Here is a 26,439-nt window from a genome sequence, read left to right as displayed (position 1 = left end):
GGCCACGACCATCCGAGGGGAAACCATAGAGTTTTCCCTCGGATGACCGTGGCCCCGCCCCTAGCATGCCCAGTGTGGTCGCGTCACTTCCGGGTGATGTGCATGTCACGTACTTTGGGGGTGGGGTTTTCCCCAGGGCTCGATCCGCCGGTGGCGGGGAACGAGCCTCTGGGGCGGGGGTTTCTCCGCCCCCCGGGGGGACTTGGCAAGCCTACTTGCGGGGGGGGGGAGATCGTTGGTGGACGGTTGTAAAGAAAAAGGAGGGATTGGCTTGGGGAGAGAAAAAAAGTGGGAGGGGGTGAGGGAAGGAAGCAAAGGTGGGGGAATGCGTCCTCCCCACAAGTTTCTTGCGGGTCCACCCTTGTTTACCTAGGTTTGCAGCCCATCCAAAAAACATATTCCGTCTTTCCTTTCTCTGTGTTTTGTTGTTGTGGCTCTGCTGCCATCTGCTGGTGACACATCTTACAGTTCTGGAGAATGTGAAATGTGTCCGTTTCTCCTTGCACTCAAGCTTTGCTTGTTTTTCTGTTCCCTTGCTGAGTGGGAGTCTTGACACTCATTAGCCAGGTTGGCTTAACTTAATCTTTTCTTCTTTTTATGTTTTTTTTCCGGATGCCTCCAAACTTTTAATTTTGATGTGTTTTTTTTTCCTTTCCCCAAGCATATATATATGTTACTAGTAGCTTGGGAAACCATTGCTGTTCTGCATTCATTTAAATTTTGCAAGATAGATTTAAACACATCAGTTGTTTCAAAAGGAGATGAATGTGGCAGTGTATTGTTCTTTACTCCCTCTATGTTTCTTTTTGCTCGTAGCATAGCCATTGCTGCAAAGGAACATGGTTTTGGCACAGACTGTATTGCATTGTCGCCAAATGTGAAAGTAAATGTAGCTTTTAGCAGGATTTGATGTTTGAACTGCAGACCGCTGAAGGCCAGTAGTTCAGCAGTTCCAGACACTAGTGCCGCATGACGGAGTGAGCTCCCGTCTCTGGCCCCAGCTCAGGCCAACCTAGCAGTTCAAAAGCAAGAAATTGCAAGTAGATAAATAGGTACCACTTCAGTGGGAAGGTGACAGCATTCTGTGCGCCTCGGCGTTTAGTCATGCTGGCCACATGACCACGGAAATGTCTTTGGCCTGGAAACGCTGGCTCTTTGGCCTGGAAACAGAGATGTGCACCGCCCCCTAGAGTTGGATTTGACTGGCTTTCGAGCAAGGGCAACCTTTACCGTTACCTTTTACTTGTAGATATAGCCATGCCTTAACTTTGGAAAGAAGCTGAAAGACATACATTTTTATACATTTTCCCCTCAGGCAGATTCATTGGATAAGAAACTTGAATTGCAGAAGTGACTGTAAAACTTGAATGTGGCTAAACACCATGTAATATAACCATATGCACCCAATATTAAAGCAGAATTAATCTAATACATTGCAGCCTAAGCTTATGTTTCTTATGGCGCATCCTCAGCAGAATTATACCATTCTAAGCCCATTGATTTCAGAGGGTATACGCAGAAGATGGGATGACTGTTTTTATAAAGAAGGGCAGTGAATTTTGTATCTTTTATGTCAGTCCTTGTGGTCCTTCTATGACAGTTTGTTATGTGTTGTTGATGACGCTGCTTTTTATCTCATTGCAGAAGAATATGAAGAAGAAGGTAACCAAAACGCACCTGGAATGTACCTTCTCTTTCTCTGATCCCCTTATCTTCAACTCTATCCGTTTCTGTCATTCACCCATCTCTCTGTTATGGTCTGCTAAAGATGCTGTGGAATTCTACATGAAAATCCAGCATCTCAGTTTAGCATAAAACCTCAAGGCTGATTCACATGTGATGCTAAAGAGAAAATCTATGTTAAAGCCATATGACCACCTGATCGCTGACTGAATTCAGTCTTCAGTCCTCATCATTACAGAATTAGACCTGAATTTGCGATGGCAAAAATCTCAATACATTTTTTTAGGACTAAACCAGCTGTCAGTGGCACACTAAGTTAAATGTACAAATTGGTAATACAAGACAGGCAAACATGTATCATCTTGAGCTGACCAGTAACTGCTTGACAAACTGCTGAATATCAGTACAGGAGTATTCAAAAGATGGAGTTTAGAAAACACTCTTCCACACAGATTCATCACTGATGAGTTTATTGTAGATAGAATTTTGCGATGGGGGCTTCGTTGAGGCTGGCAGAATCCGAATGTTTAACAAGACTTCATGTCATATTCCTTATTAGTTGTCTGTATTCTGAAGTAATGGGATCGTACATCAGAACTTCTGCTGATGTATCTTCCTAATTCCATAAAATTAAAGTTAATTTTCTCGAAGCCTTGATTCGTTGTGCTTGGGAAAATCCCTAGAAAGGAATATACGGAGACCGTTCACAGATATATTTCGGGTATGCTGTAGCAGAGCTCTACTGGTAGCAGGAGCTCCTTTGCATATTAGGCCACACACCTCTAGTGTAGCCAATCCTCCAAGAGCTTACAGTGCCCCAGTAAGAAGAGCTCTGTAAACTCTTGGAGGATTGGCTACACTAGGGGGATGTGGCCTAATATGCAAAGGAGCTCTTGCTACCAGTAGAGCCCTGGCTGTAGGGCTATCTTTTGGCTATGCTCCTGCAGAGCGCAGGGGGTTGGACTAGATGACCTGCAAGGTCCCTTCCAACTCTAACATTCCATGATTCTATGATTCTAGGGTTGCCAGGTCTGGGTTGGAAAATACCTGGAGACTTTGGGGGTGGAGCCAGGAGAGGGCGGGGTTTGGGGAGGGGAGGGGCCTCAGCATGGTACAATGCCACAGAGTCCACCCTTCAAAGCAGCCATTTTCTCCAGGGGAGCTGATCTCTGTCAGCTGGAAAGCAGTTTTAAAAGCGGGAGATCCCCAGGCCTCACATGGAAGCTGGCAACCCTATATGATTCTATGATTCTGTATCCTGAAGACACAATGTGGAAACCAAAATTTTCATCCAGCTCCCTGAAAGACAGGGATTTACTCCCTTAGTGATGTCAGTCAGACTTGGCAGGGGCTACATCACTGTCCCCAGCAGGAAGGCCACACACACTAATGTCACTTCCTGACAGGTTTGGGCTTATCAAGATTTTAGCCCTCCAAAGCTATGTGAGAAATATGTGATTCTCCACACATGCCACTCATACAGGCTTCGTGTAGTATTATCTGTTGCCAAACAAACCCAGTTGTTAACACTGCTAGTAATAATACAAGAATGATACAATTGGGACAGAAATACCATGGTATTTAAAATGCCATGCAGCCTTTGGAGATCTGGATATCCTTACATGGCTACTGTGAGAACTAAAGAATGCTACTGATCAGTGCTCCCTCTAAGCTGTGGAGTCTTGTGAGCAAAAATTCTACTTTGTGAGCTACTAGCCTTAAAGTTGTGAGCAAGCAATTTGGCTCCTGTATAAATGAGTTTGCTCTGGAGCCATCCTTCCTGAGCTAAGACAAAAATGTGTGAGCTGGAGGCTAAAAACGGTGAGCTAGCTCACACCAACTCAGCTTAGAGGGAATACTGCTACTGATAGAAAACTGTGGGCAAACAACCTGGGTGCCCCGCCTAAGAGGCGGACTGGGGGGGGGGGGGGGGGGGAGGCATGGCTGTTTGCCCCGGAGCAAACTACTGTGCGGCAGCCAGATCAAACGTCCCGCCCAACGTCCCGTGGTTGGGGGGAGGTGCCGATCATACCTCACTCCTGCGGCACGGCAAAGAAGCAGCGCCGCGGGGGTTGTGTTTTTTTTTTTAACCCAAGTGTTCGCATGCGCCATTGGGTGCTTGTGCGCATCTGTGGAGACATGACAAAAAAAAACTTTTCACGACGGGACATGGGCAGGCACCAGATGCCACGACCTAACACCGGAAACGTGATCTGACGCCCACCCTTGCCTCGGAGGTACTAGTTTTTTTATAGCGCATCTTCGGAGTGAAGCCTCGGGTGAGCCTCGGGAGCTCTACGCTTCCCAGATGTGGCGGTGAGATCGCGCCCGGAAAATCCGCCTATCTTCCATCTCTCTAGTGTGCCTAATGCTCCGTGTGACCGGGGCCTATAACAGGCTATAAGAGTTAAATGCTTGTACATTAGTATTTCTTTATAAACAGCTGCCTTTCCTAAACCTCTACACAGTTTTTGAGTCAGTGTTGCCCCTGAAAAGCAGTCAAGAAAAATCCAATGTTTTCCGAGGGTCACTGTGAGTCGAAGCCCTTTTCAAACTCCATCTTCAGCCATTTGTCAAGCTTTCAGAGACATAACCAAGGGTCCTAACCTAATACAGGCAACCTGTCCCATTGAAGAAATATTCATTCCCCTTCGCTTCTTAGCTAACTTGGATGGAAAACAATAATTCCAATAACTGGGTGCTTTTCTTCACCTCTTAAATTTGCATGCGCTGTGTCCTCTGAGTGTGTTTTGTTTTATGTCCTTCTGATTTTTGGATTCACATGTTTGTCTGGCCTGTTTGTCTGGCCGTATCTGTCCTGTTCCAAGGTGGCTGATTCCTGTTTTACATGTTCTTTTTTAACCACTTCTTCCTCCCAGCCTTAGTTCACAACGTTTTGAAGGTTCTAACAAGTATTTCAATGTTATTGTCTCGTTTGTCTTTGCTTGTTGTGCCATGATGTTTCCCAACCAGAAGAAGTAGAAGAAGGTATGTGATGTCTCTGGGTTCATCTCTTTTCCTTTTCACAGAAGAGTGCTTTGCATAAAGGAATCCTGAGCTGGCGGGAGAAAAGGAACAAGAGAACATGAAATATTAACTCCAAAGGCTTGGTCCAATAGCACTAACATGAAAGAAAACATTTTCACTGCTGATACTGAGTTGCTGCTGCTGTTATCGCAGTTATATTGTGCATCCCCCCTGCCCCAATCTCCTTTCATTTGCTATATGTTGGCATGTTAAAAGACTGATTTTATAAAAAGGAACAACATGATATATTAATGTGAAATAACAATTGGGTCCGCTTCTCTTTAAATGTCAGAACTAGTTTGAGTATACTGAATTAGATCCCGTGGATCTGTTGCACTAACCGTAGAGCCAGTTTGGTGTAGTGGTTAAGTGCGCGGACTCTAATCTGGGAGAACCGGGTTTGATTCCCCACTCCTCCACTTGCACCTGGCTGGATGGCCTTGGGCAAGCTGTAGTTCTGATAAGAGCTGTTCTTGAAAAAGAGCCGTTTCTGACAGAGCTCTCTCAGCCTCACTTACCTCACAGGGTGTCTGTTGTGGGGAGGGGAAGGGAAAGAAGTTTGTAAGCCGCTCTGAGACACCTTTGGGTAGTGAAGGGCGGGGTATAAATCCAATCTCTTCTCTTCTCTTCTTCTCTGTCACAAAGAACCTTTCATTGATGGAAGAGCCTCCTGTATCAGGCGGGGGCAACTTCTGCCAAGGGAAAGTGGTGCCAGTAATGGAAGAGATCCATGGCATCCAACCCCCAAAATTCTAACAAAGCATGGGGCTTTAGGAAATTTTACCCAACCCTGTTAATGCATATGCATGCCTTTTTATCTGGCCACGCTCATCCCAACATTTCTGGTCAATACCAGTGCATCATTTCCATTCCACGTATATGTGATTATTTTTATTTGATCTACTGTCATCCCGAAATTCCTAATTTTCTTCTTGCAACCTTACTCACCTCAAACTGTTTGAGACTTCTGCCTTCCTATTCCTTGTTTTAATTTTTTTTATGTTTCCTTCTCTCCCCCCCCCTTTTGCAATGCTTCCTGCCTGAAGAAGTTCAAGAAGAAGGTATGTGCCTCTCAAGGCCTCACAGTTCTGATTGCTCAGTTGGAAGAGTTAATGGCACGTTGCATCTCTTAAGGGTGTGAAAGGGAAAGTCTGACCACCACCACTGTCATTAAAGATCACTGAATACAAAAAGGGGAAGCAGGTTAAAATCTTTGCAAAGTTGAAGACAGCAACATCCCCCTATATGTACTATTTTACCATCCCACATTATTGCAGAGTTTTTGGTTTGCAAGACTGAACATTATACCTACAATGGTTTTGCAAGGGAGATTTTTGAATAGGCCCTACACTGACAGAATTTGCCCTTGTGGCCTTAACAGGATTGATACGTCCTTTCATGCCCTGCTGGAATGCAGTTTTTTTTTAGATTAAGGAGTAAGGAGAGCCCCAATTCCTCGGCCGTCGCCTCGGAAGGGGCTCTCCTTGCACTCCAGGCCAGGAGTCCCCTACAAGGACTCGGGGGGGGGGGCAGACCCATCCGGGACCCCTCCTGTCCACTGTGCCTCGGCGCATCCCCATCAGAGCTCGATGGGACACGTCCAACCTATGAGTCGCCAAAACCGGAACCCTGCAAGGGAGATTTTTGAATAGGCCCTACACTGACAGAATTTGCCCTTGTGGTCTTAACAGGATTGATACATCCTTTCATGCCCTACTGGAATGCAATTTTTTTGAGATTATGAGGGATTACCATATTAAGCCTTTATTCAACCAATTGTCCCCCTATACTCCAGAAAACCTGGCTCTTTTGCTCAGTGATAAGGATCCTGTGATCGCTTTAGCAATCACAAAATTTGTCTCAGGCCTTTTAGCCCTGGCATCTAAAAAAATATGAAATAAGTGTTTTCTGCTGCTCAAGATTTGTGAATCACTGAGCTTCTAAAGGTACAAAAGGAAAGGAAAGAAGACAACAGCCATTAACTTGTAAGACTATGGGCCTTAAGCCATTCAGACTCAATTAGTTCATTTTTCCTGACTTCAACTGAATTATTTATGGGTTAAGAATAAAATACCTGAGAGACAGAACTAAATGGATATGTATTCATGTGGCCCATCCTTCCCTTCTATGGCCCTTCCTTTGACCCAGCAGTTTTGACCATTAGTTTATATGAGGACCAATTCCAATGTAATTTTTGAGAAATTCATGTGGAAGAATATAAACAGAAAGCATCACATTGGAAAGAAGAGTCCACAACTGTTTTTCTTTTCAGCGTGACAACTTCCACATGCATTTATGTATGAAAGAGATTGTCAGAATGACAAGAAGTTACATGGGATTTAGGATTAGCCGTTTCGTGGGAGCCTCCATGAGCTTTTGCAAAATAGGTCTCATATTTTGATTATACGAATGTGAAGCCATATCAATGACCAGATTGCCCTCTTACCCTGGGGAGAAAATATATCTTCTGTATCAGTATGACAACGATGCAGGAGGACTTTACCACATAACAGACACAGATGTGAGGAAAACTCATGAAGACTCATGAAAAGTAGAAGTTCAGTGAAAGTTAGAGATGGAAGCAGAGCAACAAATGAGAAATGCTATTGATTACTGAGTGAGAGAGACCTGTGTAGACCTCATCTACTATCTGCCAGTTATTAAAAATATGGTACAAATAAGTTTGCTGAAATTCAAGGGCTCATCTAGGTCCCATAGGAACATATTAGCTGTCCTTACATGTGAAGGAAGTGGGTAGTAGCTTTCACCCAAAAGAATGGGGCGGCGGGGGAGGGAATAGCGAAGAAGCAGCTCTCCCCCAGGGACACCCATGTCCCAAGTTGTGTGGTACTTTGTGTCATTTGTAAGAGTAGGTGGGAGATGTATTGTATCTCTGGCATGTATGAATTATGGGAACTGGGTCTATTCAGGGGGATCCTGGATCCTAATATGTACAGACATGCCCTAGAAAGAATGCAACAGTTTTGCAAACAAAGCCTTTAGCAATTCGCGGCTTACAAATAATCTGCAGGTTTTGAAAGCTTTACATTTTCTTCTCTGCGTTTGCATGCTCCCGCACCCATCTCTTTACTCTACAAGGTCCTCTGTTTGCCTGTACAGATTTAATCACTCCATGCTCTTTATTTAAATGCGTTAATTGGTTTTCCTGTAATGAGCTGGTTTCTTTCTCAGTGCTGATTTTAATTACTGCCACATTGTTGTGAATTCCTTGCCTTTTTGCCTCTAACATAATTGTTTTCTGTTGCCTCAATCTTGTTCTATGATACTTCCCACCTGGTGAAGTTCATGAACCAGGTATGTGACTTGACGTCTGGATTGTTCTTTTTCCATCTCATATGAGTGTGTGTGCAGCAATTCAAAGGTGATGGAAAAGAACCGGAGAGCAACACATTACCTTAACATTTAGGTTTGCTTTCATTGATAGACCCTTTTCACATGCTTGTTTTTTGGATTAACAAAGGGATAATTATCATGCATGAACACCATAAAGCCTTCTCCCGTCTAAGGTCCAGATGCTTAGCGTATGTCAGCTAGAACTTCTCCACTGACTTCAGTGACCTTATGGATGTAACCAAGCTGAGAATTTGCTGTGGACAACATTCTGTCAAGCACAGTAGATCCAACACACTGTAGCTGAGACTTACCCATGGGAATTTCTGCTCCAATTACATTACCTTTGTGATTTTCTTTTGGACCATACTTTAAAATCTATATACCCTTCTTCCACATTAATGTATCTGTTGTTCACATGACTGAAGAAGGGGATGTTAAGAATATTGCATAGTCATCAAGACCATGTCATATTCTCTGTCATATTCTCAGCCCTGGCTCATGCAAACTTTGTCACTGAAGATGTGTAATTTCAGAACAGCTGACGCCAATCGAAAACTTATTGGCCTTCTGGTTAAACAGCAAGGATATCCCAATCTGTGTATCTATATTTTTGTGGGAAAATAAATAGGAGAATTCTAATGATATAGACATTGTCTGCCCTATGCCTGGGTCTCAAGGTTAATCAGCCATGCATTGTTGGTCGTGAAAACTGCTGTCAAGTCTTGGCCAACTTGTGGTGAACCCATAGAGTTTTCAAGGCAGGAGATGACCAGAGGTCATTTGCTATTGCCTGCCTTTGTGTAGCAACCCTGGACTTCCTTGATGGTCTCCCATCCACGTACTAACCAGGGCCGACCCTGTTTATCTTCTGAGCTCTGACAAGATTGGGGTAACCTGGGCCATCCAGATTAAGGCAGCCATATATGACCAACAAATATAGGGTCAGATCATATGGACAGCCAGAACACCTTCCCCTTCTCCCAGCAACATGCTGTGACCCTCCTGCAGCTGATGCTGAGGTTTAAGGGACCCTATATGCAAGATGTCCCATGATCTGGGGAGATGCAGTAAGGAGGGGGAGATCACTAATAAGAACATAAGAAGAGCCCTGCTGGTTCAGACCAGTGGTACATCTAGTCCAGCATCCTGTCTCACACAGTGGCCAACCAGTTACTCTGGAGGGCCAACAAAAGGGCACAGAGGCCGAGGCCTTCATAAGAACACCAGAAGAGCCCTGCTGGTTCAGACCAGTGGTCCCTCTAGTCCAGCATCCTGTCTCACACAGTGGCCAACCAGTTACTCTGGAGGGCCAACAACAGGGCACAGAGGCCGAGGCCTTCATAAGAACACCAGAAGAGCCCTGCTGGTTCACACCAGTGGTCCCTCTAGTCCAGCATCCTGTCTCACACAGTGGCCAACCAGTTACTCTGGAGGGCCAACAACAGGGCACAGAGGCCGAGGCCTTCATAAGAACACCAGAAGAGCCCTGCTGGTTCACACCAGTGGTCCCTCTAGTCCAGCATCCTGTCTCACACAGTGGCCAACCAGTTACTCTGGAGGGCCAACAACAGGGCACAGAGGCCGAGGCCTTCATAAGAACACCAGAAGAGCCCTGCTGGTTCAGACCAGTGGTACATTTGGTCCAGCATCCTGTCTCACACAGTGGCCAGCCAGTTCCTCTGGAGCGGCAACAAAAGGGCCACTGTCTTATGCTAGCTGAGGAAGCTCAGTGGAGCATATCTCTGCTAACGCAACGTGGAGGGGGCAGTTCTGCCCAGTTCATCCTCCTCACTGCAGCTGCCTTTGCCATGTGGCATGTTTTCCCCACGAGGACCATCTTTCCCTTTCCCCTTGCCGTCAAAGAGTGCCATCAGTTGATAGTTTTACCCAAAGATATAATGAGAACAGAATTAGGCCAAGTTCTTTTGTTGAATAATCACTCCTTGGCATTCACAGATAGTTAGCATACAGTAACTGATCCTTAAGAATGTAGGTTGTCCTGTGCATTTAGCATAGGGATCCCAAGTCCCCCCGGGGGGCGGGAAAACCCCCGCCCCAGAGGCTCGTTCCCTGGCACCGCCGGATTGGGTCCCGGGGAGAACTCCGCCCCGACGTGCGCGTCACCTGGAAGTGACGGGAGGACACCAGGCATGCTGGGGGCGGGGCCACGGCCATCCAAGGGAAAACTCTATGGTTTTCCCTTGGATGGCCTTGGCCCCACCCCCAGCATGCCTGGCGCCCTCCCGTCACTTGAGGGTGACGTGTGTGCGGCGCGCACGCACCAGATGCCGGCCGGGAGCCCCCCGCTCCCGGTGAAGATCCACTTGGCAACCCTAATTTAGCATAACAGTTACTCTTTCTTTATAAAGTCTGGATAAAGTTTATTATCGACAGATATATCTTGGATAAAGTTTATATCAACAGATAAGATCCTTGTGTACAACATTAATAGCTTGTATATTTTTATAGTGTGAAAAGTATATCATGTTCATTAGACTGTGAGCTGACGGGCAGGAATCCTTTATGTTACTCTGTTCCTGGTGCCCACTTATACTTTTAGAAGTGCTAAATGGTCATGATTATGCTTTTGTATCTCTATAAGAAGAATATTTAGCTTTAAGATATTATTTGCCTGGCATAGGGGTGCAATGTCCTTGCTGCGATAGATAATATTTGCAGTGAGTTCTATATAATTCAGAAAAGCATGAATAATTATAAAGTATCACATGAAAGGTAGTATAATGTTATACAAAACATGTGATATTTGTTTGCATGTTCCTCAGTCACCTGTTGCTTCATATATGCATGCTGTCATCTTTGTCCCCTTCTTTTCATTTTAAACTGATTATTAATTTGCTTTCCCTCTTAACCTATTTATAAATTATCTATTTCAACCTTAACTTGAGAAAGTTCAAGGTTGTAACAATCCTCTATTTCTTTAACTGTCTTGTCTTCCTTTTCCCCTATTGACATTTCCCACCTCATGAAGTTCATGAACCAGGTATGTGACATGACTTCTGAATTCCACTGATTTTCTTAAGGGTTAATGTGTGCACAGGAATTCAAAGGTGGAGCAAGGAAAACAGGAGATAACAATAACTTAACTCTTGCTTGGTTTTTAATTGTAGTCCTATAACCTTCTTTATTTGAAAATAATGTGATTTAACATCCTTTACATCTAAGAATTGGGAGTGGGATAAAATACATAGTAGAGAGGTATCTGCAGAAGAGAGGAGGGAAAAGCACAGAATTTTCTTAAGTGGACGGCTAGTGGAGGAGTTTTGCAGAATCAGGAAAGAATCAGGAAAGATCTGGACTAAGGAGATCCTGATAGGCGGTTTCAATGCATCTGCAGTTATATTCTCATTTTATTCTGGCACATATAGATTCAGAATCAAGTCTCTCAAGCCAATATGATGGACATATTTGAAGTGCAATTTGATCTACCGATGTGAAAAGAATACTGCAATATAACAAATCATATTTATTCTTGTTGTTAGAATAAATAAACTGAAATCTGCTGCATAACCATGACATTTTATTACTAGCTTATTTGCATGCCTGGGTACTAAAATATTAAAAGTAGAGCAGTAGGTACCCTGAAATTAACCGTGAAATTAACCATGCAGATTTGTGAACATTTCTAGCCCTCTTTGTTCAAAGTACGAAACCCTAGCCCATGAAAAGCAACATAAAGACATGTAGCTTTACACCTCATACTGCACACTGATCGTAAAATAAACTAGTGACGCACCCAGGGAAAAAGAAACGGAAAGAAATGCAATCATTTCTGAAGTTCTTTGTTCCTTGGAGTCCCTTTTGGTCCTGCTATTGCTGTACTCTAGATGAATGAAATCCTTTTTAATTTCCCCCCAGGATCTATGTTTAAATTATAATAGCCATCAATCCTCTTGGGTTTTTGCCCAGATGATGCATCACGTACATCATTCATCTACATGCCCTGGTGAAATCCATTCACCACCATATCCTTCCTACCTGGCTGCATTTACATGTCCCTTTAAATGCTATTGATTTGCTTCCCCTTTGATTATTGATCTGCCCTATTACCCTCTTTCCTCTCCTGTCACTTTCCAGACTCACAAAGAAATGTTCAAGACCTTGTCATTAACATGTCCCTCTTGTTTCCATTCTCTCGCTCCCTACTGCATCTTGTTTTCATTCTCTTGCTGTCCACTACATCTTGCTCCATGATACCACTCAACCGATGAAGCTCCTGAACCAGGTATGTGAGACAACTTCCAAAATCCTCATATTACCTCTGACGTGTGCAGAGAATACATGAGTGCATGAATTGGACGTTGGAAGAGAAGGAACGAGATAAACAATTCCTATTAATAAACTATCATTTAACAATATGTTCTCGAAGGCTTTCACGGCCGGAGCTCATTCGTTGCTGTAGATTTTCCGGGTTGTGTGGCCGTGGTCTTGGCATTGTAGAACCTGACGTTTCGCCAGTAACTGTGACTGGCATCCTCAGAGGTATAAACACCCAGGAGCATATTTGAAAATCAATAAAAAATATGTAAAAGAAAAAAGAAAGTTGCCTGAGGCGTCCGCTTTTCGCCCACCATTTTTAAAAATGCATCGGCAGTACACGCTCCGCCTCCACATTTATAAAACCGACATTTAAACGGTCTCTAATTTTAGCACTTAGATGAATTCGGGATCTCACAGAGACCATTTTCTGGTCAAAAGAAGAACCTCCTCAGGAAAGCTCCTCCATTAGCATGTCCATAGCCTGGGGAACTCCTACAAGACAATGACTCAGCCCCACCCACCTTCTGGAGTAGATATAAATTAGCTGCCTACCATTTTCTTCTCACCTTGACACAGAGAGTACTCCATCTTTCTGTGTTATACCTCTGAGGATGCCAGTCACAGCTGCTGGCGAAACGTCAGGTTCTACAATGCCAAGACCATGGCCACACATCCCGGAAAATCTACAGCAACTAATATCACTTAACCGCTTGTTTCCTTCTAATGTTTCACACTCACAGCTGCTTTAACTTGTTGCTATTTTTTTCATACCCTTACAGTTTCCTCTGGTGCCTATGCTGCAGTATTCTTGTTCTTGTCTTTAGAATCACTGCCTCTATTTTTTTCCCCCTGTACCCATTCCTTGTCTACCTCATTAGGTTCAAAATGTTTACAGACATATTCTTTTTTCGCCCTTTTCATTCTCTCCTCTCATTACTGTTTGCTTCCACTATGACTCTTCTGGAAGAAACCCATGAAGAAGGTATGTGCTGTGAGCCCACAGAACCCTTTCTTTCCTTTTTTTCTACAGCAGGAGGAATAATGCTCAAAAAATATTTGAGGAATCAGGCAACTTTAGAATGTGAGTTTCTGCTTTGCATAGTTCTGGATGCACACGGGTCAATACTGCGTGGCGAAAACACATATGAAAAAAGGGCCCATAGAAATTCAAACGGAAGAATGCGGCTGCAGATTTGTGACAAGGATTTTTTGTTGCCTTATGTGACTACTGAATGTTTTCGAGTACGTTGTTATTTCCAGAGGGTGTATTGATTCAGGCTTTGTGTTAGCAGTAAAAGTTTAGAGGACCAAAACGATTATGAAGTGGACGGAGGAAAGAAAGGAAAGAGCACAAAATTGAGTGAGAAGGTTTCTACAAAGGCCCTGTCCACATGAGGGGTTTTGGGCCGGGAGTGGGCCGGATCGGGGCCGGAGCAAATGGGCGCGATCCCACTGCAACATCTGGGCAGCGTTGCGCACCCGTCCCCGATCCGGCCCTTCCCCCGAAGAGACGCATCAAAAATGAACCACCTACCGAGGTGGTTCATCCACGAAGGCCGCATCAAGGCCGGCTGTGGGATCACCGGCCCGTCTTTCTGCCGGCGCATCCCCGGCTCCTGCCTGAACTGCACATGCTCAGACATGCGCAGTTCGGCAGTCTCCCGTTCCCCTCCATCGCTTCCCCCAACATCTGATCGTGCCGGGGAGGGAATGCGCCGTGGCTCAGGGGATCAATGTGATCCCGCCACGGCGTGTTTCTTTTGGTGCGGCTTTCAAAAGCCGCACTTCAGCCCGTCCCTTTCCCCCCCGTGTGGCAGGGGCCTAAGTTTCACTCTAGATATGAAGGTTACCTGTTTGAATATACTCAGAGATATACTAGAGAATTTACAGTGCAAACTTATGCAGGGCTACTCAAATATTAAAACTTTAGCGCAGCATCTGAGATGGCTAGAACAAACTCAAACGCTATCCTTAGATATTTCTTTTCGGGGGGGGGGGGGGTCAGTATGTACCGATGGCCATAGCAGCATTCAATTCTAAAGTAACTTCTCAGATTTTATTTGGGGTCGCTATTTGGATTAATGCAGTTTCTGAATCTCTCGATCGTATACTACTCTATTTTTTGCGTAGAATGGCTGGGGTTCCTAGATGTGTGGTTGGCACTACACTTAGAGTGGAATTTGCCCAATATCCCTTGGAGTCTAGAGCCTTGATCACAACTTTCAAACTGAGACTCAAAATCCTTTACTCAGCACTAAATGCCCAAAGTGGCCTTCTATGTTTGGTAAAGGAGGACAACAACAAAGGTAGCTGGGAAAGGTATCTAGATGCTAGACTTGAGTTATTGGGCTTTCCTTCAACAGTATGGAATAATCTAATTTATCAGGAAGCCCTAAAGCAGACCAGAATAAAAGTGATTAATCTCGATCGGGCTAGTACTATGTTCCACTCTTGCCTTGGGTATTCCTCCTCTGGAATCTCTTCCTCCATATACTAGATCCCTAAAAATACCTAGCTATAGATGTGTTTTCACTCTTGCTAGGCTTAACTCTTCCCCCACTGCTGAGTTAACAGGTCGCTTTTCTAAAGTCCCATACTCGGATCGCTTATGTAACTGTGAGACTGGAGCTGTGGAAACACTTGGCCATCTTCTATTATTATGTCATCAGCAATGTTCCCTCTAAGCTTTGGAGTCCTGTGAGCAAAAATTCTACTTTGTGAGCTGCTGGCATTAAAGTTGTGAGCGAGCGATTTAGTTACTGCATAAATTAGTCTGCTCTGGAGCCCTCCTTCCTGAGCTAAAACAATAATCTGTGAGCTGGAGGCTAAAGAACTGTGAGCTAGTTCACACTAACTCAGCTTAGAGGGAACACTGGTCATCAGTGGTCGACTCCTAGATTGATTTGGATCACTCCAGTTCTTACCAAACACCGATTACCTACTGAACTCTGGGTGGTCCCCTATCTGTTGGCAGATACTAATCCTGAAACCACTTATTCTGTTACTAAATTTTTAATGATAGTTTTATCTGTAAAGCGACAAAAATCTGGCTTGACCCAACTGTAACAGAATTTGGTATGCACCCAGCTGCTATGATTTAAATGAATATTTAAATGAATTATAGTTTAACATTTTAGATCTTTTAGACTTGATTACTTCGACTGTAAACTTTTATTGTAAAGTGCGTATTATGAGGCTAATATTGTATATTCATCTTTTACAATTGAGCTTAAGACCTTTGGTCATGGAAGCTAATGAACATAAGTAAGTAAACTTTAGCTTCAGTTGGCATAACACTGCATAGGACTGCACTGCTAAACCAGTGCAAAGAACCAACGTCTAGCTTCTGTTATGCCTCAGAAGGCTTTGGCCTTGTATTTCCTAGGCAATACCCTTTCCCTCCAGGACATGCGGCAATCAGTTTTGAAACTGAGGGTAAAGTCAGCTGGTTATCTGACTTGATAGCCTATTCATAGGAATAAAGTAAAAAATCATACTAGCCTAGGCTTGCCAAGCCCCGCTGGGGGCGGGTAAATTCCCGCCCAGGAGGCCCGTTACCCTCCGGCGTTGGATCGGGCCCCGGGGGGAACTCCACCCCCTGCCAGAGGGCGTCCCCAGCATGATGATGTCACCCGGAGGTGACAGCCAATGGGCTGATAGTATAAAGCAGCCTAAGGTGTCCACTACTGTAATATGTTCAGTGGTTATTATCCAGGATCTTCAGACCCCCAATATCTTAGTTACCAGCCAATATTCTCTCACATTTTCAGTGGAAACATTATCTCAGGGAAAATTCATATAATTTGGGGTGGCTTTTTTGTTTTAGTTGTTGTTGTTGTTGTTGTTGTTTTACTCCATTCAAGCAGTCTTAGTTGTCTTGTGGTACACAATCTGCAAATCAGTTTCGAGTGGGATCATAGGAAACCTAGGTACGACCAACCACTTCGCCCCTGTTATTCCTCTTTGTTTTGATAGCATTGAAATGGATGGTTTTAGTTACTAGAAGAGGGGAAGCCGGGGAGAGAAGAAGAGAAATAGAACACTGGATCAAATGGTTGACAAATATTGGTAGCACATTGTCTGGGTTTTTTTCCTTTGATTTTCATCTGCAGCTGGAGAAGGAGAATATTGTGATTTTGGCATCATTTGAAGAGATCCTCAGTTCTTACACACACACACAAACATACACCCACTCTTACTTCTAATTTTTACATAATGCAATATCAGAAAACTGGACCAAATAATCATGTTTGCAAATGAACAACCCTTTTGTGCCACCGTATTGTTGTGAATAGGCCACAGCTCCTTTTCTTTGCTTCGGCCAGACAGGTTTTCAAACTACCAGACCTTCCTCCCCAGCATACCAGCTCAAATATCTGAAGTAATTCCTTGCAGATATAAATTAACAAGATCATTCATGTCATCAGCCTTATTAGAGATCTGAGATTTTCCAGTGGAGATGACTACTGGGTAAAATATCAGCTTTTCTTACTGATGACTTTTGAACTTCTCTAAATTTCAGATTCTTAAGGGAGACTGCAAGACTGTTGGACATGAGATCGCCAACACCTTTTCCTTTCAAAAACTTATCCTTAATTCCATCCTTTTTCCCCTTATTTTAGACAAAGCACAGGAGGATTCCTTCATTTGGCAACATCATTGTGGGATTATGTTTTATAGAACCAAGAACAAGGGGAATATGAGTTATAGTAAGGTGCATCACAAGAAGGAATTTTGTTATAGTGATCCTATTTTTCTTAGTTCCTTGGTGATTGAACCACCTTAAATAAGTCCTAAATTTGGACATTTCTCTTTGCATAAACTACATCTTGTGTTGTTGTGCACGTGAATATCTTGTTTTAATTGGGGGAAAAAAAACTATAACAAAATCCTGCCAGTACGTAAACATAGCTTTTTATTCCAGGATCAGAAAGCTAACTTTGTACTCCCTTCATTCCATGGTAACATTAAAGTAATACCAAAAAATGGATACCTGAACTTCTGATGTATTTCTTTTGGCCAACAGCATCTGTTTGTTAATTGTAGAGTCGAATGTGAAATAAACAGTACATCTCACAACAAACACTAATTTTTAAAATGTTCTCTACAGTGATGTGCCGTGCAGTCCTAAACAGACGTACACCCTTCTGAGTCCATGGAAGTCAGACTCAGTGGGCTTAGATAGGTGTAACTCTCCTTGGGACTGGATTGATATGGTACTAATCTGAAGTTTGTGGTAAATAGCAATAAGTTATTCCTAGATGTAAAGGACTGAGAGGAAGAGAATATTGTGTGTCTCTGAAATGAAATGATGTTTGGTGTGGGTTGTGTTTTCATCCCCTGCATTCCTCAATGTAATTTGGTGCAAAAGCTTGTGGTTTAATGAGTGAGATTTTTTTTTTTTGGGTACTCACAATATATTAAGGGAATAACAGAACTCATTCAAATTCATAGAGAAAGAAACTCTTTTTCAGATTAATGTAGCAACACAAATCACTTACTGGGTTCCATAGACAATGCAGTGATGCTGCTATTTTGTACTAGAATCTCAAGTAAAATCCTATCAGATCGACATAATTCTAAAGAAGTGTGGTTAAGGTAGACTTGAAGCAAGCAAGCAAAAAAAAAAAGCACATAAATCATTCAAAGGAATTTTGTTAACAGACTGGTAAGATGGAGGGAAACAGAAAAAGACCATGGGAGATTATTTAAAAAGATAGAAAAACAAAAGAGAAAGCCGAGAATGTGAATTATTGCCATCTAGCACAAAACAGTTGAGTCAGAAGAGCAAATACATTCATCTAACACCATTCATCAACCCATCCTTCCCCCGTAGTTGTATTTTGACATTACTTTGCTATCTTTCCCCCTCCCTCAATATGTGGCATTCTTTTGGATAGCCCCCCATGCTGACCTCAGTTGAGATAATTCTTCTGTTGAACTAATCACCCAAACACAGTCATTCCCAAGGTCCTTATTTTTCTGTGTAGAACGTTGGGGCAACTTCTATTCAACTGCATAACCTTAAAAAGCAAAAGCCACGTAAAGCCTTTTTCTTTTTTCAGTCCAGCCCCCAAAAAATCATAAAACAGAGATCAACTTACTCAGTCCTCTAAAAGCGCTTCACCAGACTGGATATTTTAAAATCTTTTTTATTTTAAGGCTTTGTAATTGAAATCTGCCTTTGATGAGGATGGTGAGCAGAGGCAAAACGTTGTCTGGAACATTATCACTCCTGCAAAACCACTGCAAAACTACCGCCTGCCCAGAACTTTATTACCACTGCAAAAAAAACAACAACCAAACAAAAAACAAAAAAACAAAAAAAAACCCCACAAACACAAATGGTACTGGACTGGAAAAAGTGACATAACTTTTCAGTCTGTTCTTCAAATTGGTGAATTACCTTGTGAATTCAAAGACAGGAGGGTTCATCAGGGCCTAAAATGGAACCTGGGTTAATAGGCTGTTAATTTTTTAATTACTAAAGTCTTATTATTATTAATTAATTATTATTTATTAATTTTGATTTCTATCCCGCCTTGCCTGACAAGCAGGGTCAAGGCAGCGTACAATAATAATTTACAATAAAACAAATAAAATTCAACAATAAAATATAAAGTGCAGATTAAATACAAACGATAAAGTGCAGATGGAGATCGTTGTAGTTGGCCCCGTATGACTAGCCCAAAGAAAGTGCCAGTAATAGATGTTCAGTAGCTCGTTCAGTGACGGCTCCTAATCGTAAGCCTGGTGGAAGAACTCTGTTTTACACCCTGTGGAACTGTAAGAGGTCCCGCAGGGCCCTGATGTCCTCCGGGAGCTCATTCCACCAATATGGAGCTGCCACTGAGAAGGCCCTGGCTCTGGTAATAGCCAGTCTGGCATCCTTGGGGCCAGGGACAGTCAGGCGATTTTGAGTCCCCAACCTCAGTGCTCTCTGGGGAATGTGTGGGACTGACTACAACCCCCTGCCCCAGCAGAGAAAGGAAACATTTTATGAGAGAATCTTTTAAATTCATGCTTAGCATTTGTTTACAAAAGACCCCAGGAATTGAACATTAGAACTAATGGGATATTACTACCTTCCAGTGCTATGTTGAAATATATATGAAAGCTTGTTTCATTTTTTACATCATGTTTTAACTGCTAAGTAATACTGGTCTGTTGCACACTGTACCTTTACGGTGTCTCAGGAGTATAGCCAGAGAAACTTAACATTCATTGTCTGTTTTTAGCAAACCAGATTGAGATTTATTTCCTGGCTGTTTTAGCATTTTCTTTCTCTTCTCCCCTTGCCTTCTGTTTCTTCCTGCATTCCGATATGTAGAAAAGAAGCCCAGAGTACCAACGTAAGTAAAATACCTGTTGCTGGCATGATTCTTATTTTTCAAATAATAAATCAGTGCCAACCAGATGCACGATTTACACATTTGGTTGGCTGCATATCCGTGTCATGCCCTTGATGGTATATATGAAACATTAGAAATGCAGCAAACATACGGACATAAGAGAAGCCAATATTGGATCAGGCCAATGGTCCATCAAGTCCAACAATCTGTCACGCAGTGGCCAAAAAAATACCAGGTGCCATCAGGAGGTCCAGCAGTGCCCTCTCCCCCAATGTAGAATCACCACACACCCAATTGGAGGTACATGTTCAGGTTATTCATAACCACTTTTACAGCGGCAACAGTGTCCTTGGCACTTAAATTTGCAGAACTGTCTCAGTTCATGCTGCGAGAAAAAGATGCCAGAGTTAATAAGCCGCAAAGATGGGTGGATGGTGGTGGAAAGAATTAAAACACATACTTTCCCCTGGACAGACTTTGTGCAAAAGGAGCCTTTGATAAGGGATTTAATGGGGGGAAAGGACATGGTGATGGAGAGAGGATATTGCAGGAGTGTAGAGTGGGTGAAGAGGACCTTAAGAGCCTCTTGCTCAGGGTAAAAGAGGAGAGCGCAAAAGTGGGCTTGAAGCGCAACATCAAAAAAACTAAGATCATGGCCTCCGGCCCCATCACTCCTTGGCAAATAGAAGGGGAAGTCGTGGAAGTAGTGACAGACTTCACGTTCCTGGGATCCCAGATCACCGCAGACTGTGACAGCAGCCATGAAATTAAAAGGCGCCTGCTCCTTGGGAGGAAAGCGATGGCGAACCTAAACAGCATGATAAAAAGTAGAGACATCACCCTGCCAACAAACGTCCACATGGTCAAAGCAATGGTATTCCCAGTAGTCATGTATGGCTGCGAGAGTTGAACTATAAGGAAGGCCGAGCGCCGAAGAATAGATTCTTTTGAACTATGGTGCTGGAGAAGACTCTTGAGAGTCCCTTGGACTGCAAGAAGATCAAATCAGTCAATCCGAAAAGAAATCAACCCTGACTGTTCTCTGGAAGGCCAGATAGTGAAACTGAAGCTAAAATACTTTGGCCACCAAATGAGAAGGGAGCACTCACTGGAGAAGACCCTGATGCTGGGAAGGATTGAAGGTCAAAGATGACGGGGACGGCAAAGGATGAGATGGTTAGACATGCAACGAACATGAAGCTGAACAAACTTCAGAGGATGGCGGAAGACAGGAAGGCCTGGCATGATCTGGTCCATGGGGTTGCAAAGAGTCGGACTCGACTGTGTGACTGAACAACAGCAAAAGCATTAAAGTTGTGAGCGAGCGATATAGCTACTGCATAATTTAGTTTGCACTGGAGCCATCCCTTCCTGAGCTAAGACAAAAATGTGTGAGCCAGAGGCTAAAAAACTGTGAGCTGGCTCACACTAACTCAGTTTAGAGGGAAGACTGATTACAACTATACATTATGTACATGATAGCATAGGCTTCTGTCCAGCAGGGGATTTCTACGATCAGAAAGGGAGTGATTTTCACCGAATCTCCTATTTACACCTCTGACTCCTCCTTTATGTCACCCAGGAGCAGCATTTCAGAAGTCATTTGGCACTGCAGCGGGAGGGGGAATGTGAGGAAGCTACGCTTCACTTACAGAAATCCTTTTCATCAGCTCTATATCCATGCCACTATGAACAATAGTTTCAACACCATGTTAGCAGGCTATGGTGTGAGTGACAGAGCTAGGGGATGAGTAAGCCACATATAAAAAAACAGATCACTCGAGCATGATGTTCATTTCTGAACAACAGGTCAATGACAGCTGTGAGCCTGTCTGGTTTATTCAGGCATGAAGTTTTATAGCAGGTTAAGTGAGCATTTATCAGTTACTTGTGAGGATTATGTCACAGAAAACCAGTTCATATGGTAGGAGCATGTAGCATAAACGGCCGCTACTACAGGCCGTTACTGCAGGCCCCTATTGCAGGCCGTTACTGCAGAGCTTGGTCTGTGGTTTTAACATCTGATTATGAGCAGAAACATCGTGGAACATCTGGGCAGTGGAAATTTACTATAGCAATATACCATCTAGGTTAATTTAACAGCCACCAGCGCTTTGTATTTATAATGTTTTTATTGTATGGTTAAATATTGTGTAATTTTAATGTATTTATGCTTTTATGGAAGCTGCCCTGAGCCAGTTTGGTGTCATGGTTAAGTGTGCGGACTCTAATCTGGGAGAACTGGGTTTGATTCCCCACTCCTCCACTTGCATCTGGCTGGATGACCTTGGGCAAGCCATAGTTCTGATAAGAGCTGTTCTTGAAAAAGAGCAGTTTCTGTCAAGAGCTCTCTGAGCCCCACCTACCTCACAGGGTGTCTGTTGTGGGGAGGGGAAGGGAAAGGAGTTTGTAAGCCGCTCTGAGACACCTCTGGGTAGTGAAGGGCGGGGTATAAATCCAATCTCTTCTCTTCTCCTACCAATAGCCCAGACCTAAAAGAATCCATTTTCTGTGCTGGGAAGACCATGCCCTCCAGAACAAACAGTCCAACTCTTTGTCGTCGTGTTCATCTTATAAGTCTTTAAGAGATGTGTTGTCAGCATTGCAGCACAATTTCATTTCCCCCAGTTTAATGCCCAAGATCAAATTGATGGCTCAGTTAAAAAATATACACTCCACCTATCTAATGGGAGGAGAATTTGGTTTTTCAGCCCGTTTGAGTTTGATATCCTAGCTCAAAGAGGTCACAACATATTTTTCCCTAACTGGTGTTAAATCAAGCTTGGGTTTAAGGTACGCTTTCTTGTGAACAACAGTTCTGAGAATATTTACCACTGGAGTTTTTATGCCTTTATCTTTCTCTCACTTGCCTAGGCTGACTGCACCTAAAATCCCAGAGGGTGAGAAAGTAGACTTTGATGTGAGTATAACTGGCTCCTATCAAATATATAGGATTACCCAGGGCTATTTTTGGGCAGGAACGCACAGGAATGGAGTTCTGGCTGGTTCCCAAGTTGGCCACACCCAGAAGGAACTCATTAGCATAATAGGCCACACCCAACAGCAGAAACTCATTAGGATTGGCTACATTAGGGGTGTGTGGCCTAACATTCAAAGGAGTTCCTGCTACAAAAAAAGCCCTGAGTTTTGACCACAAACAAGGTAAACAGAATAAGAAGCAAAAGGTGGGTGTGGCTGGATGAGCACACTTCTGGTAACATGGGGGTGTGGCCTAATATGCCAATGAGCTGTGCTGTCAGGGGTGTGGCCTAACATGCCAATAAATTTCTGCTGTTGGGTGTGGCCTATTATGCTAATGAGTTCCTGCTGGGCTTTTTCTACAAAAAAGCCCTGGGATTACCAGATTTCTCCAAACTTTCAAAATACTTCAGCTAAGAGGGTTAAAATACTGGAATCCCACCCCTGCACATTACCTAATCAAGCATCACACAAGGAAATAAGTTTTTGGGACGTTTAATAAAAGATAATATGAAAGGATCTGTACAGCCAACGCAATGTTCCCTCTAAACTGTGGAGTCTTGTGAGCAAAAATTCTATTTTGTGAGCTACTGGCATTAAAGTTGTGAGCAAGCAATCTGGCTACTGCATAAGTTAGTTCGCTCTGGAGCCCTCCTTCCTGAGCTAAGACAAAAATGTGTGAGCTGGAGGCTAAAAAATCTGTGGGCTAGCTCACACTAACTCAGCTTAGAGGGAACACTGCAGCCAAGCTATTATCATCGTTGCTGTCATCATAACCAACACATCTTTCTCTTCTTGCTCCAGGACATCCAAAAGAAGAGGCAGAACAAAGACCTGATTGAGCTGCAAGCCTTGATTGATAGTCACTTTGAAGGACGAAAGAAGGAAGAGGAGGAACTGTTGGCCCTCAAAGAGAGAATCGTGAGTCTCAGTAATGTGATCCCCACAACTGTGCCGTCTCCAGAATTATCCCTTCTCTTTGACAAAAAGAGGCTGAAAATGGAATTTTTAAGAGCGGCCACATCTTCATCATCATCATTTTGAGTGGATGCCATGCCACAGTATTTCAAGCATTCCTGTTTTGGATAGCGGGAGGGGTGGTGGTGAAATGTAATCCTCGAATTAGTTTTCAAGTAATGAACTCCAAGGAGCTGCGGTGGCTCAAGTGGTTAAGACGCTGAACTGCAGGCTGTGGAAGGTCAGTAGTTCAGCAGTTCGAGACCTGGGTGCCGCATGATGGAGTGAGCTCCCGTCTCTAGTTCCAGCTCCTGCCAGCCTAGCAGTTCGAAAGCAAGAAATTGCAAGTAGATAAATAGGTACCACTTCAGTGGGAAGGGAACAGCGTTCTGTGCGCCTTGGTGTTTAGTCATGCCGGCCACATGACCACGGAAACGTCTTCGGACAGCGCTGGCTCTTCGGCTTTGAAACGGAGATGAGCACCGCAACCCTGGAGTCGGATTCGACTGGCTTTCGAGCAAGGGAACCTTTACCTTTTTAATGAACTTCAACCCAGCTGAGTAGGAATGAATTCTGTGGTCTCATTTGCCTTCAGAGGCAGGTGATGTTTTAACATTCCATCTGATTAATTGCAAGTGTTCCCGAACAAATACCCCCCCCAAAAAAATGTATTACTCCACATCTGATGTAGGGTAAAAGTGGCACCTTCCTGCCACTTGCGAGATGCCCTAAGTGATCAAACTATCCCAAGTAAGATAGCTCACTACATCAAAAACGGGTCATCAGTTCAGACTCGTTAACTGATTTGTGGATTGGACTGTGCAGCGTCAAGGGTAATTTCTGCCATCGGATGATCAGACCGGGAGACCAATGGTCACCCGGTTACTGTAAATAGCCTATCGGGAGTAGGGGGTGTGTTTAGGTATGCTTGGTGGTGGGTTTTCTGAATGTATATAAACCGGCCTGCGAGCCGGTCAGTTGTCTTTGTCCTGAACTAAATAAAGGTATGCTTAGCTGATATCACTCTCCGTCTGCATACTTTTCACAGCACAAATACACTCATGTTACAACAGCTTATTGCTTCCTCTCCCCCCCCCCTCCGTGTTCAACGGATAGGAGAAGCGTAGAACCGAAAGGGCTGACCAGCAAAGAATCCGCGCCGAGAAGGAAAAAGAGCGCCAGGCCAGGCTTGCTGTAAGTCTGTCCACATTATGACACCTCATTGCCATGTACGAGCAGGGTGCATCATTCAGCTATGCAGAATGCTTTTGGCCAGGGCTATTTTTGGGCAGGAACACACAGGAACGGAGTTCCGGCTGGCTCCCAAGTTGGCCACGCCCAGCAGGAACTTATTAGCATAATAGGCCTTTTGCTACAGAGGGAAGACCTGGGGCGCGCCCCCCCCCCCCGGGACTCCAAGATGGGCGGGCCAGGGGGGTGCTGGAAGGATTGGGGAGGCATTAAAATGACTCCCTTTGCCTTCCCCGGCCTGTCCAAGGGCCTGCTTGCCCAGTCTCCCTGCAGCCACAGGGCACCCGGGCAAGCCAAGGGAAGGCATGGGGGTGTGGCCTAATATGCTAATGAGTTTCTGCTGTTGGGTGTGGCCTGTTAGGCTAATGAGTTCCTGCTGGGCTTTTTCTACAAAAAGAGCCCTGCTATTTTGGCCATTTTCTTAATGCCCTTTCCCCACTCTACAATCTAACCCCCCCCCCCAAAAAAAAATACTTTCAGGTTGGAGATTTTTTTTTATTTCACAATTTCTCTTGTCCATTTCACAGGAGGAGAAGGCAAGAAGGGAGGAAGAAGATGCCAAGAGAAGAGCAGAAGATGACATGAAGAAGAAGAAGGCTCTTTCTTCCATGGGTGCTACCTACAGCAGCTATTTGGCTAAGGTAAGTAAATATGCAGCTAGAATGAGGAAACTTGAATGTGGCAAGTGGAACACATCTGAAAAGTTGTATTTACCTAAAAGCTTATGAAACATATTACCACATCGAGCTAGAAAGACCTTCAGCTCTCAAGAAAAAAGCCAAGGAAGAAACTTAAGTTTCAAGGAACATCTCTTGGACTTTGTTTGTTTGTTTTTTTCTTGTATAGCCATCAGCAAGTTAAGCTTTGCGGACAATTTCCCGTGGTTTCCCATCATATGACAGTTGTGGCACGGGAGTCCCGCGGATTTTCTGGGCGTGATCTCACCTCAACATCTGGGAAGCGCAGTGCTCCCGTGGTGAACCCGTGGCTCCCCGCTGAAGGTGCGGAGTTAAAAACTAGTACCTATGAGGTACTAGTTTCCGGAAACCGCGGGGCAAGGGCGGGCGTCTGACCGCGTTTCCGGTGGACTTCCATGGCATCCGGCGCTCACCCATGTCCCGTCGCAAAGAAGGGGTTTCCCCCCCAAGTCTCCACAGATGCGCACAAGCACCCAACGGAGCATGCGCACAAACAGGAAGCGGCGTTTGCAACAAGAGCCGCGTGGCGCGAGTGCCGGTTTGAACGCACCGTGCTGCTTCTTTGCCGCGCTGCGGACTAGCCGTCTGATCTGCACCTGACGCCTACCCACGGGACCTCGAAAGGACTTCTGATCGGGCTGCCGCACGTTATTTTCCTCCGGGGCAATTAGCCACGCCTCTCCCCCACATTTTCCGGCCTGTGTGTCTGGGGCCCATGAACATTTAAGGTAGCAAACAGTCTAGCCTCTCTGAATGGCAAAAACTTCTTAAACAGAGTCACATCATTCTAAGCCCATTGACTTCAAGAGTGTAACCTTGTACTCTTGTTGATCTGGAAGCATCTACTGTACTTGGGAAGA

At 44.2% G+C, this 26,439-nt stretch overlaps 1 protein-coding gene across 11 annotated transcripts in view; it reads left to right on the top strand.

Moving 5' to 3' along the window:
• The window catches only part of TNNT3 (troponin T type 3 (skeletal, fast)), a 56,849-nt gene that overhangs the window by 19,942 nt on the left and 10,468 nt on the right, over positions 1 to 26,439 (top strand). For 2 of the 11 annotated variants that reach the window (XM_015425748.1, XM_015425758.1), the window contains exons 4-12: positions 1,645 to 1,662; positions 5,757 to 5,771; positions 12,296 to 12,307; positions 13,310 to 13,324; positions 19,673 to 19,694; positions 22,569 to 22,614; positions 23,478 to 23,594; positions 24,747 to 24,824; positions 25,409 to 25,522. In XM_015425748.1, coding sequence (XP_015281234.1) covers positions 1,645 to 1,662; positions 5,757 to 5,771; positions 12,296 to 12,307; positions 13,310 to 13,324; positions 19,673 to 19,694; positions 22,569 to 22,614; positions 23,478 to 23,594; positions 24,747 to 24,824; positions 25,409 to 25,522 — 437 coding nt within the window. Of the gene's footprint in view, positions 1 to 1,644; positions 1,663 to 4,656; positions 4,672 to 5,756; positions 5,772 to 8,013; positions 8,026 to 12,295; positions 12,308 to 13,309; positions 13,325 to 19,672; positions 19,695 to 22,568; positions 22,615 to 23,477; positions 23,595 to 24,746; positions 24,825 to 25,408; positions 25,523 to 26,439 lie in introns of all 11 variants that reach the window. The other 9 variants (XM_015425749.1, XM_015425752.1, XM_015425753.1 and 6 more) reach the window with 9 other exon arrangements.

Source organism: Gekko japonicus, unplaced genomic scaffold, assembly GCF_001447785.1.
Source record: "Gekko japonicus isolate JY-2015 unplaced genomic scaffold, Gekko_japonicus_V1.1 scaffold1792, whole genome shotgun sequence".
Lineage (NCBI taxonomy): Eukaryota > Metazoa > Chordata > Lepidosauria > Squamata > Gekkonidae > Gekko > Gekko japonicus.
The sequence above is the reverse complement of the archived record's forward strand: the minus strand, read 5'-3'. Positions and strand labels throughout refer to the sequence as shown.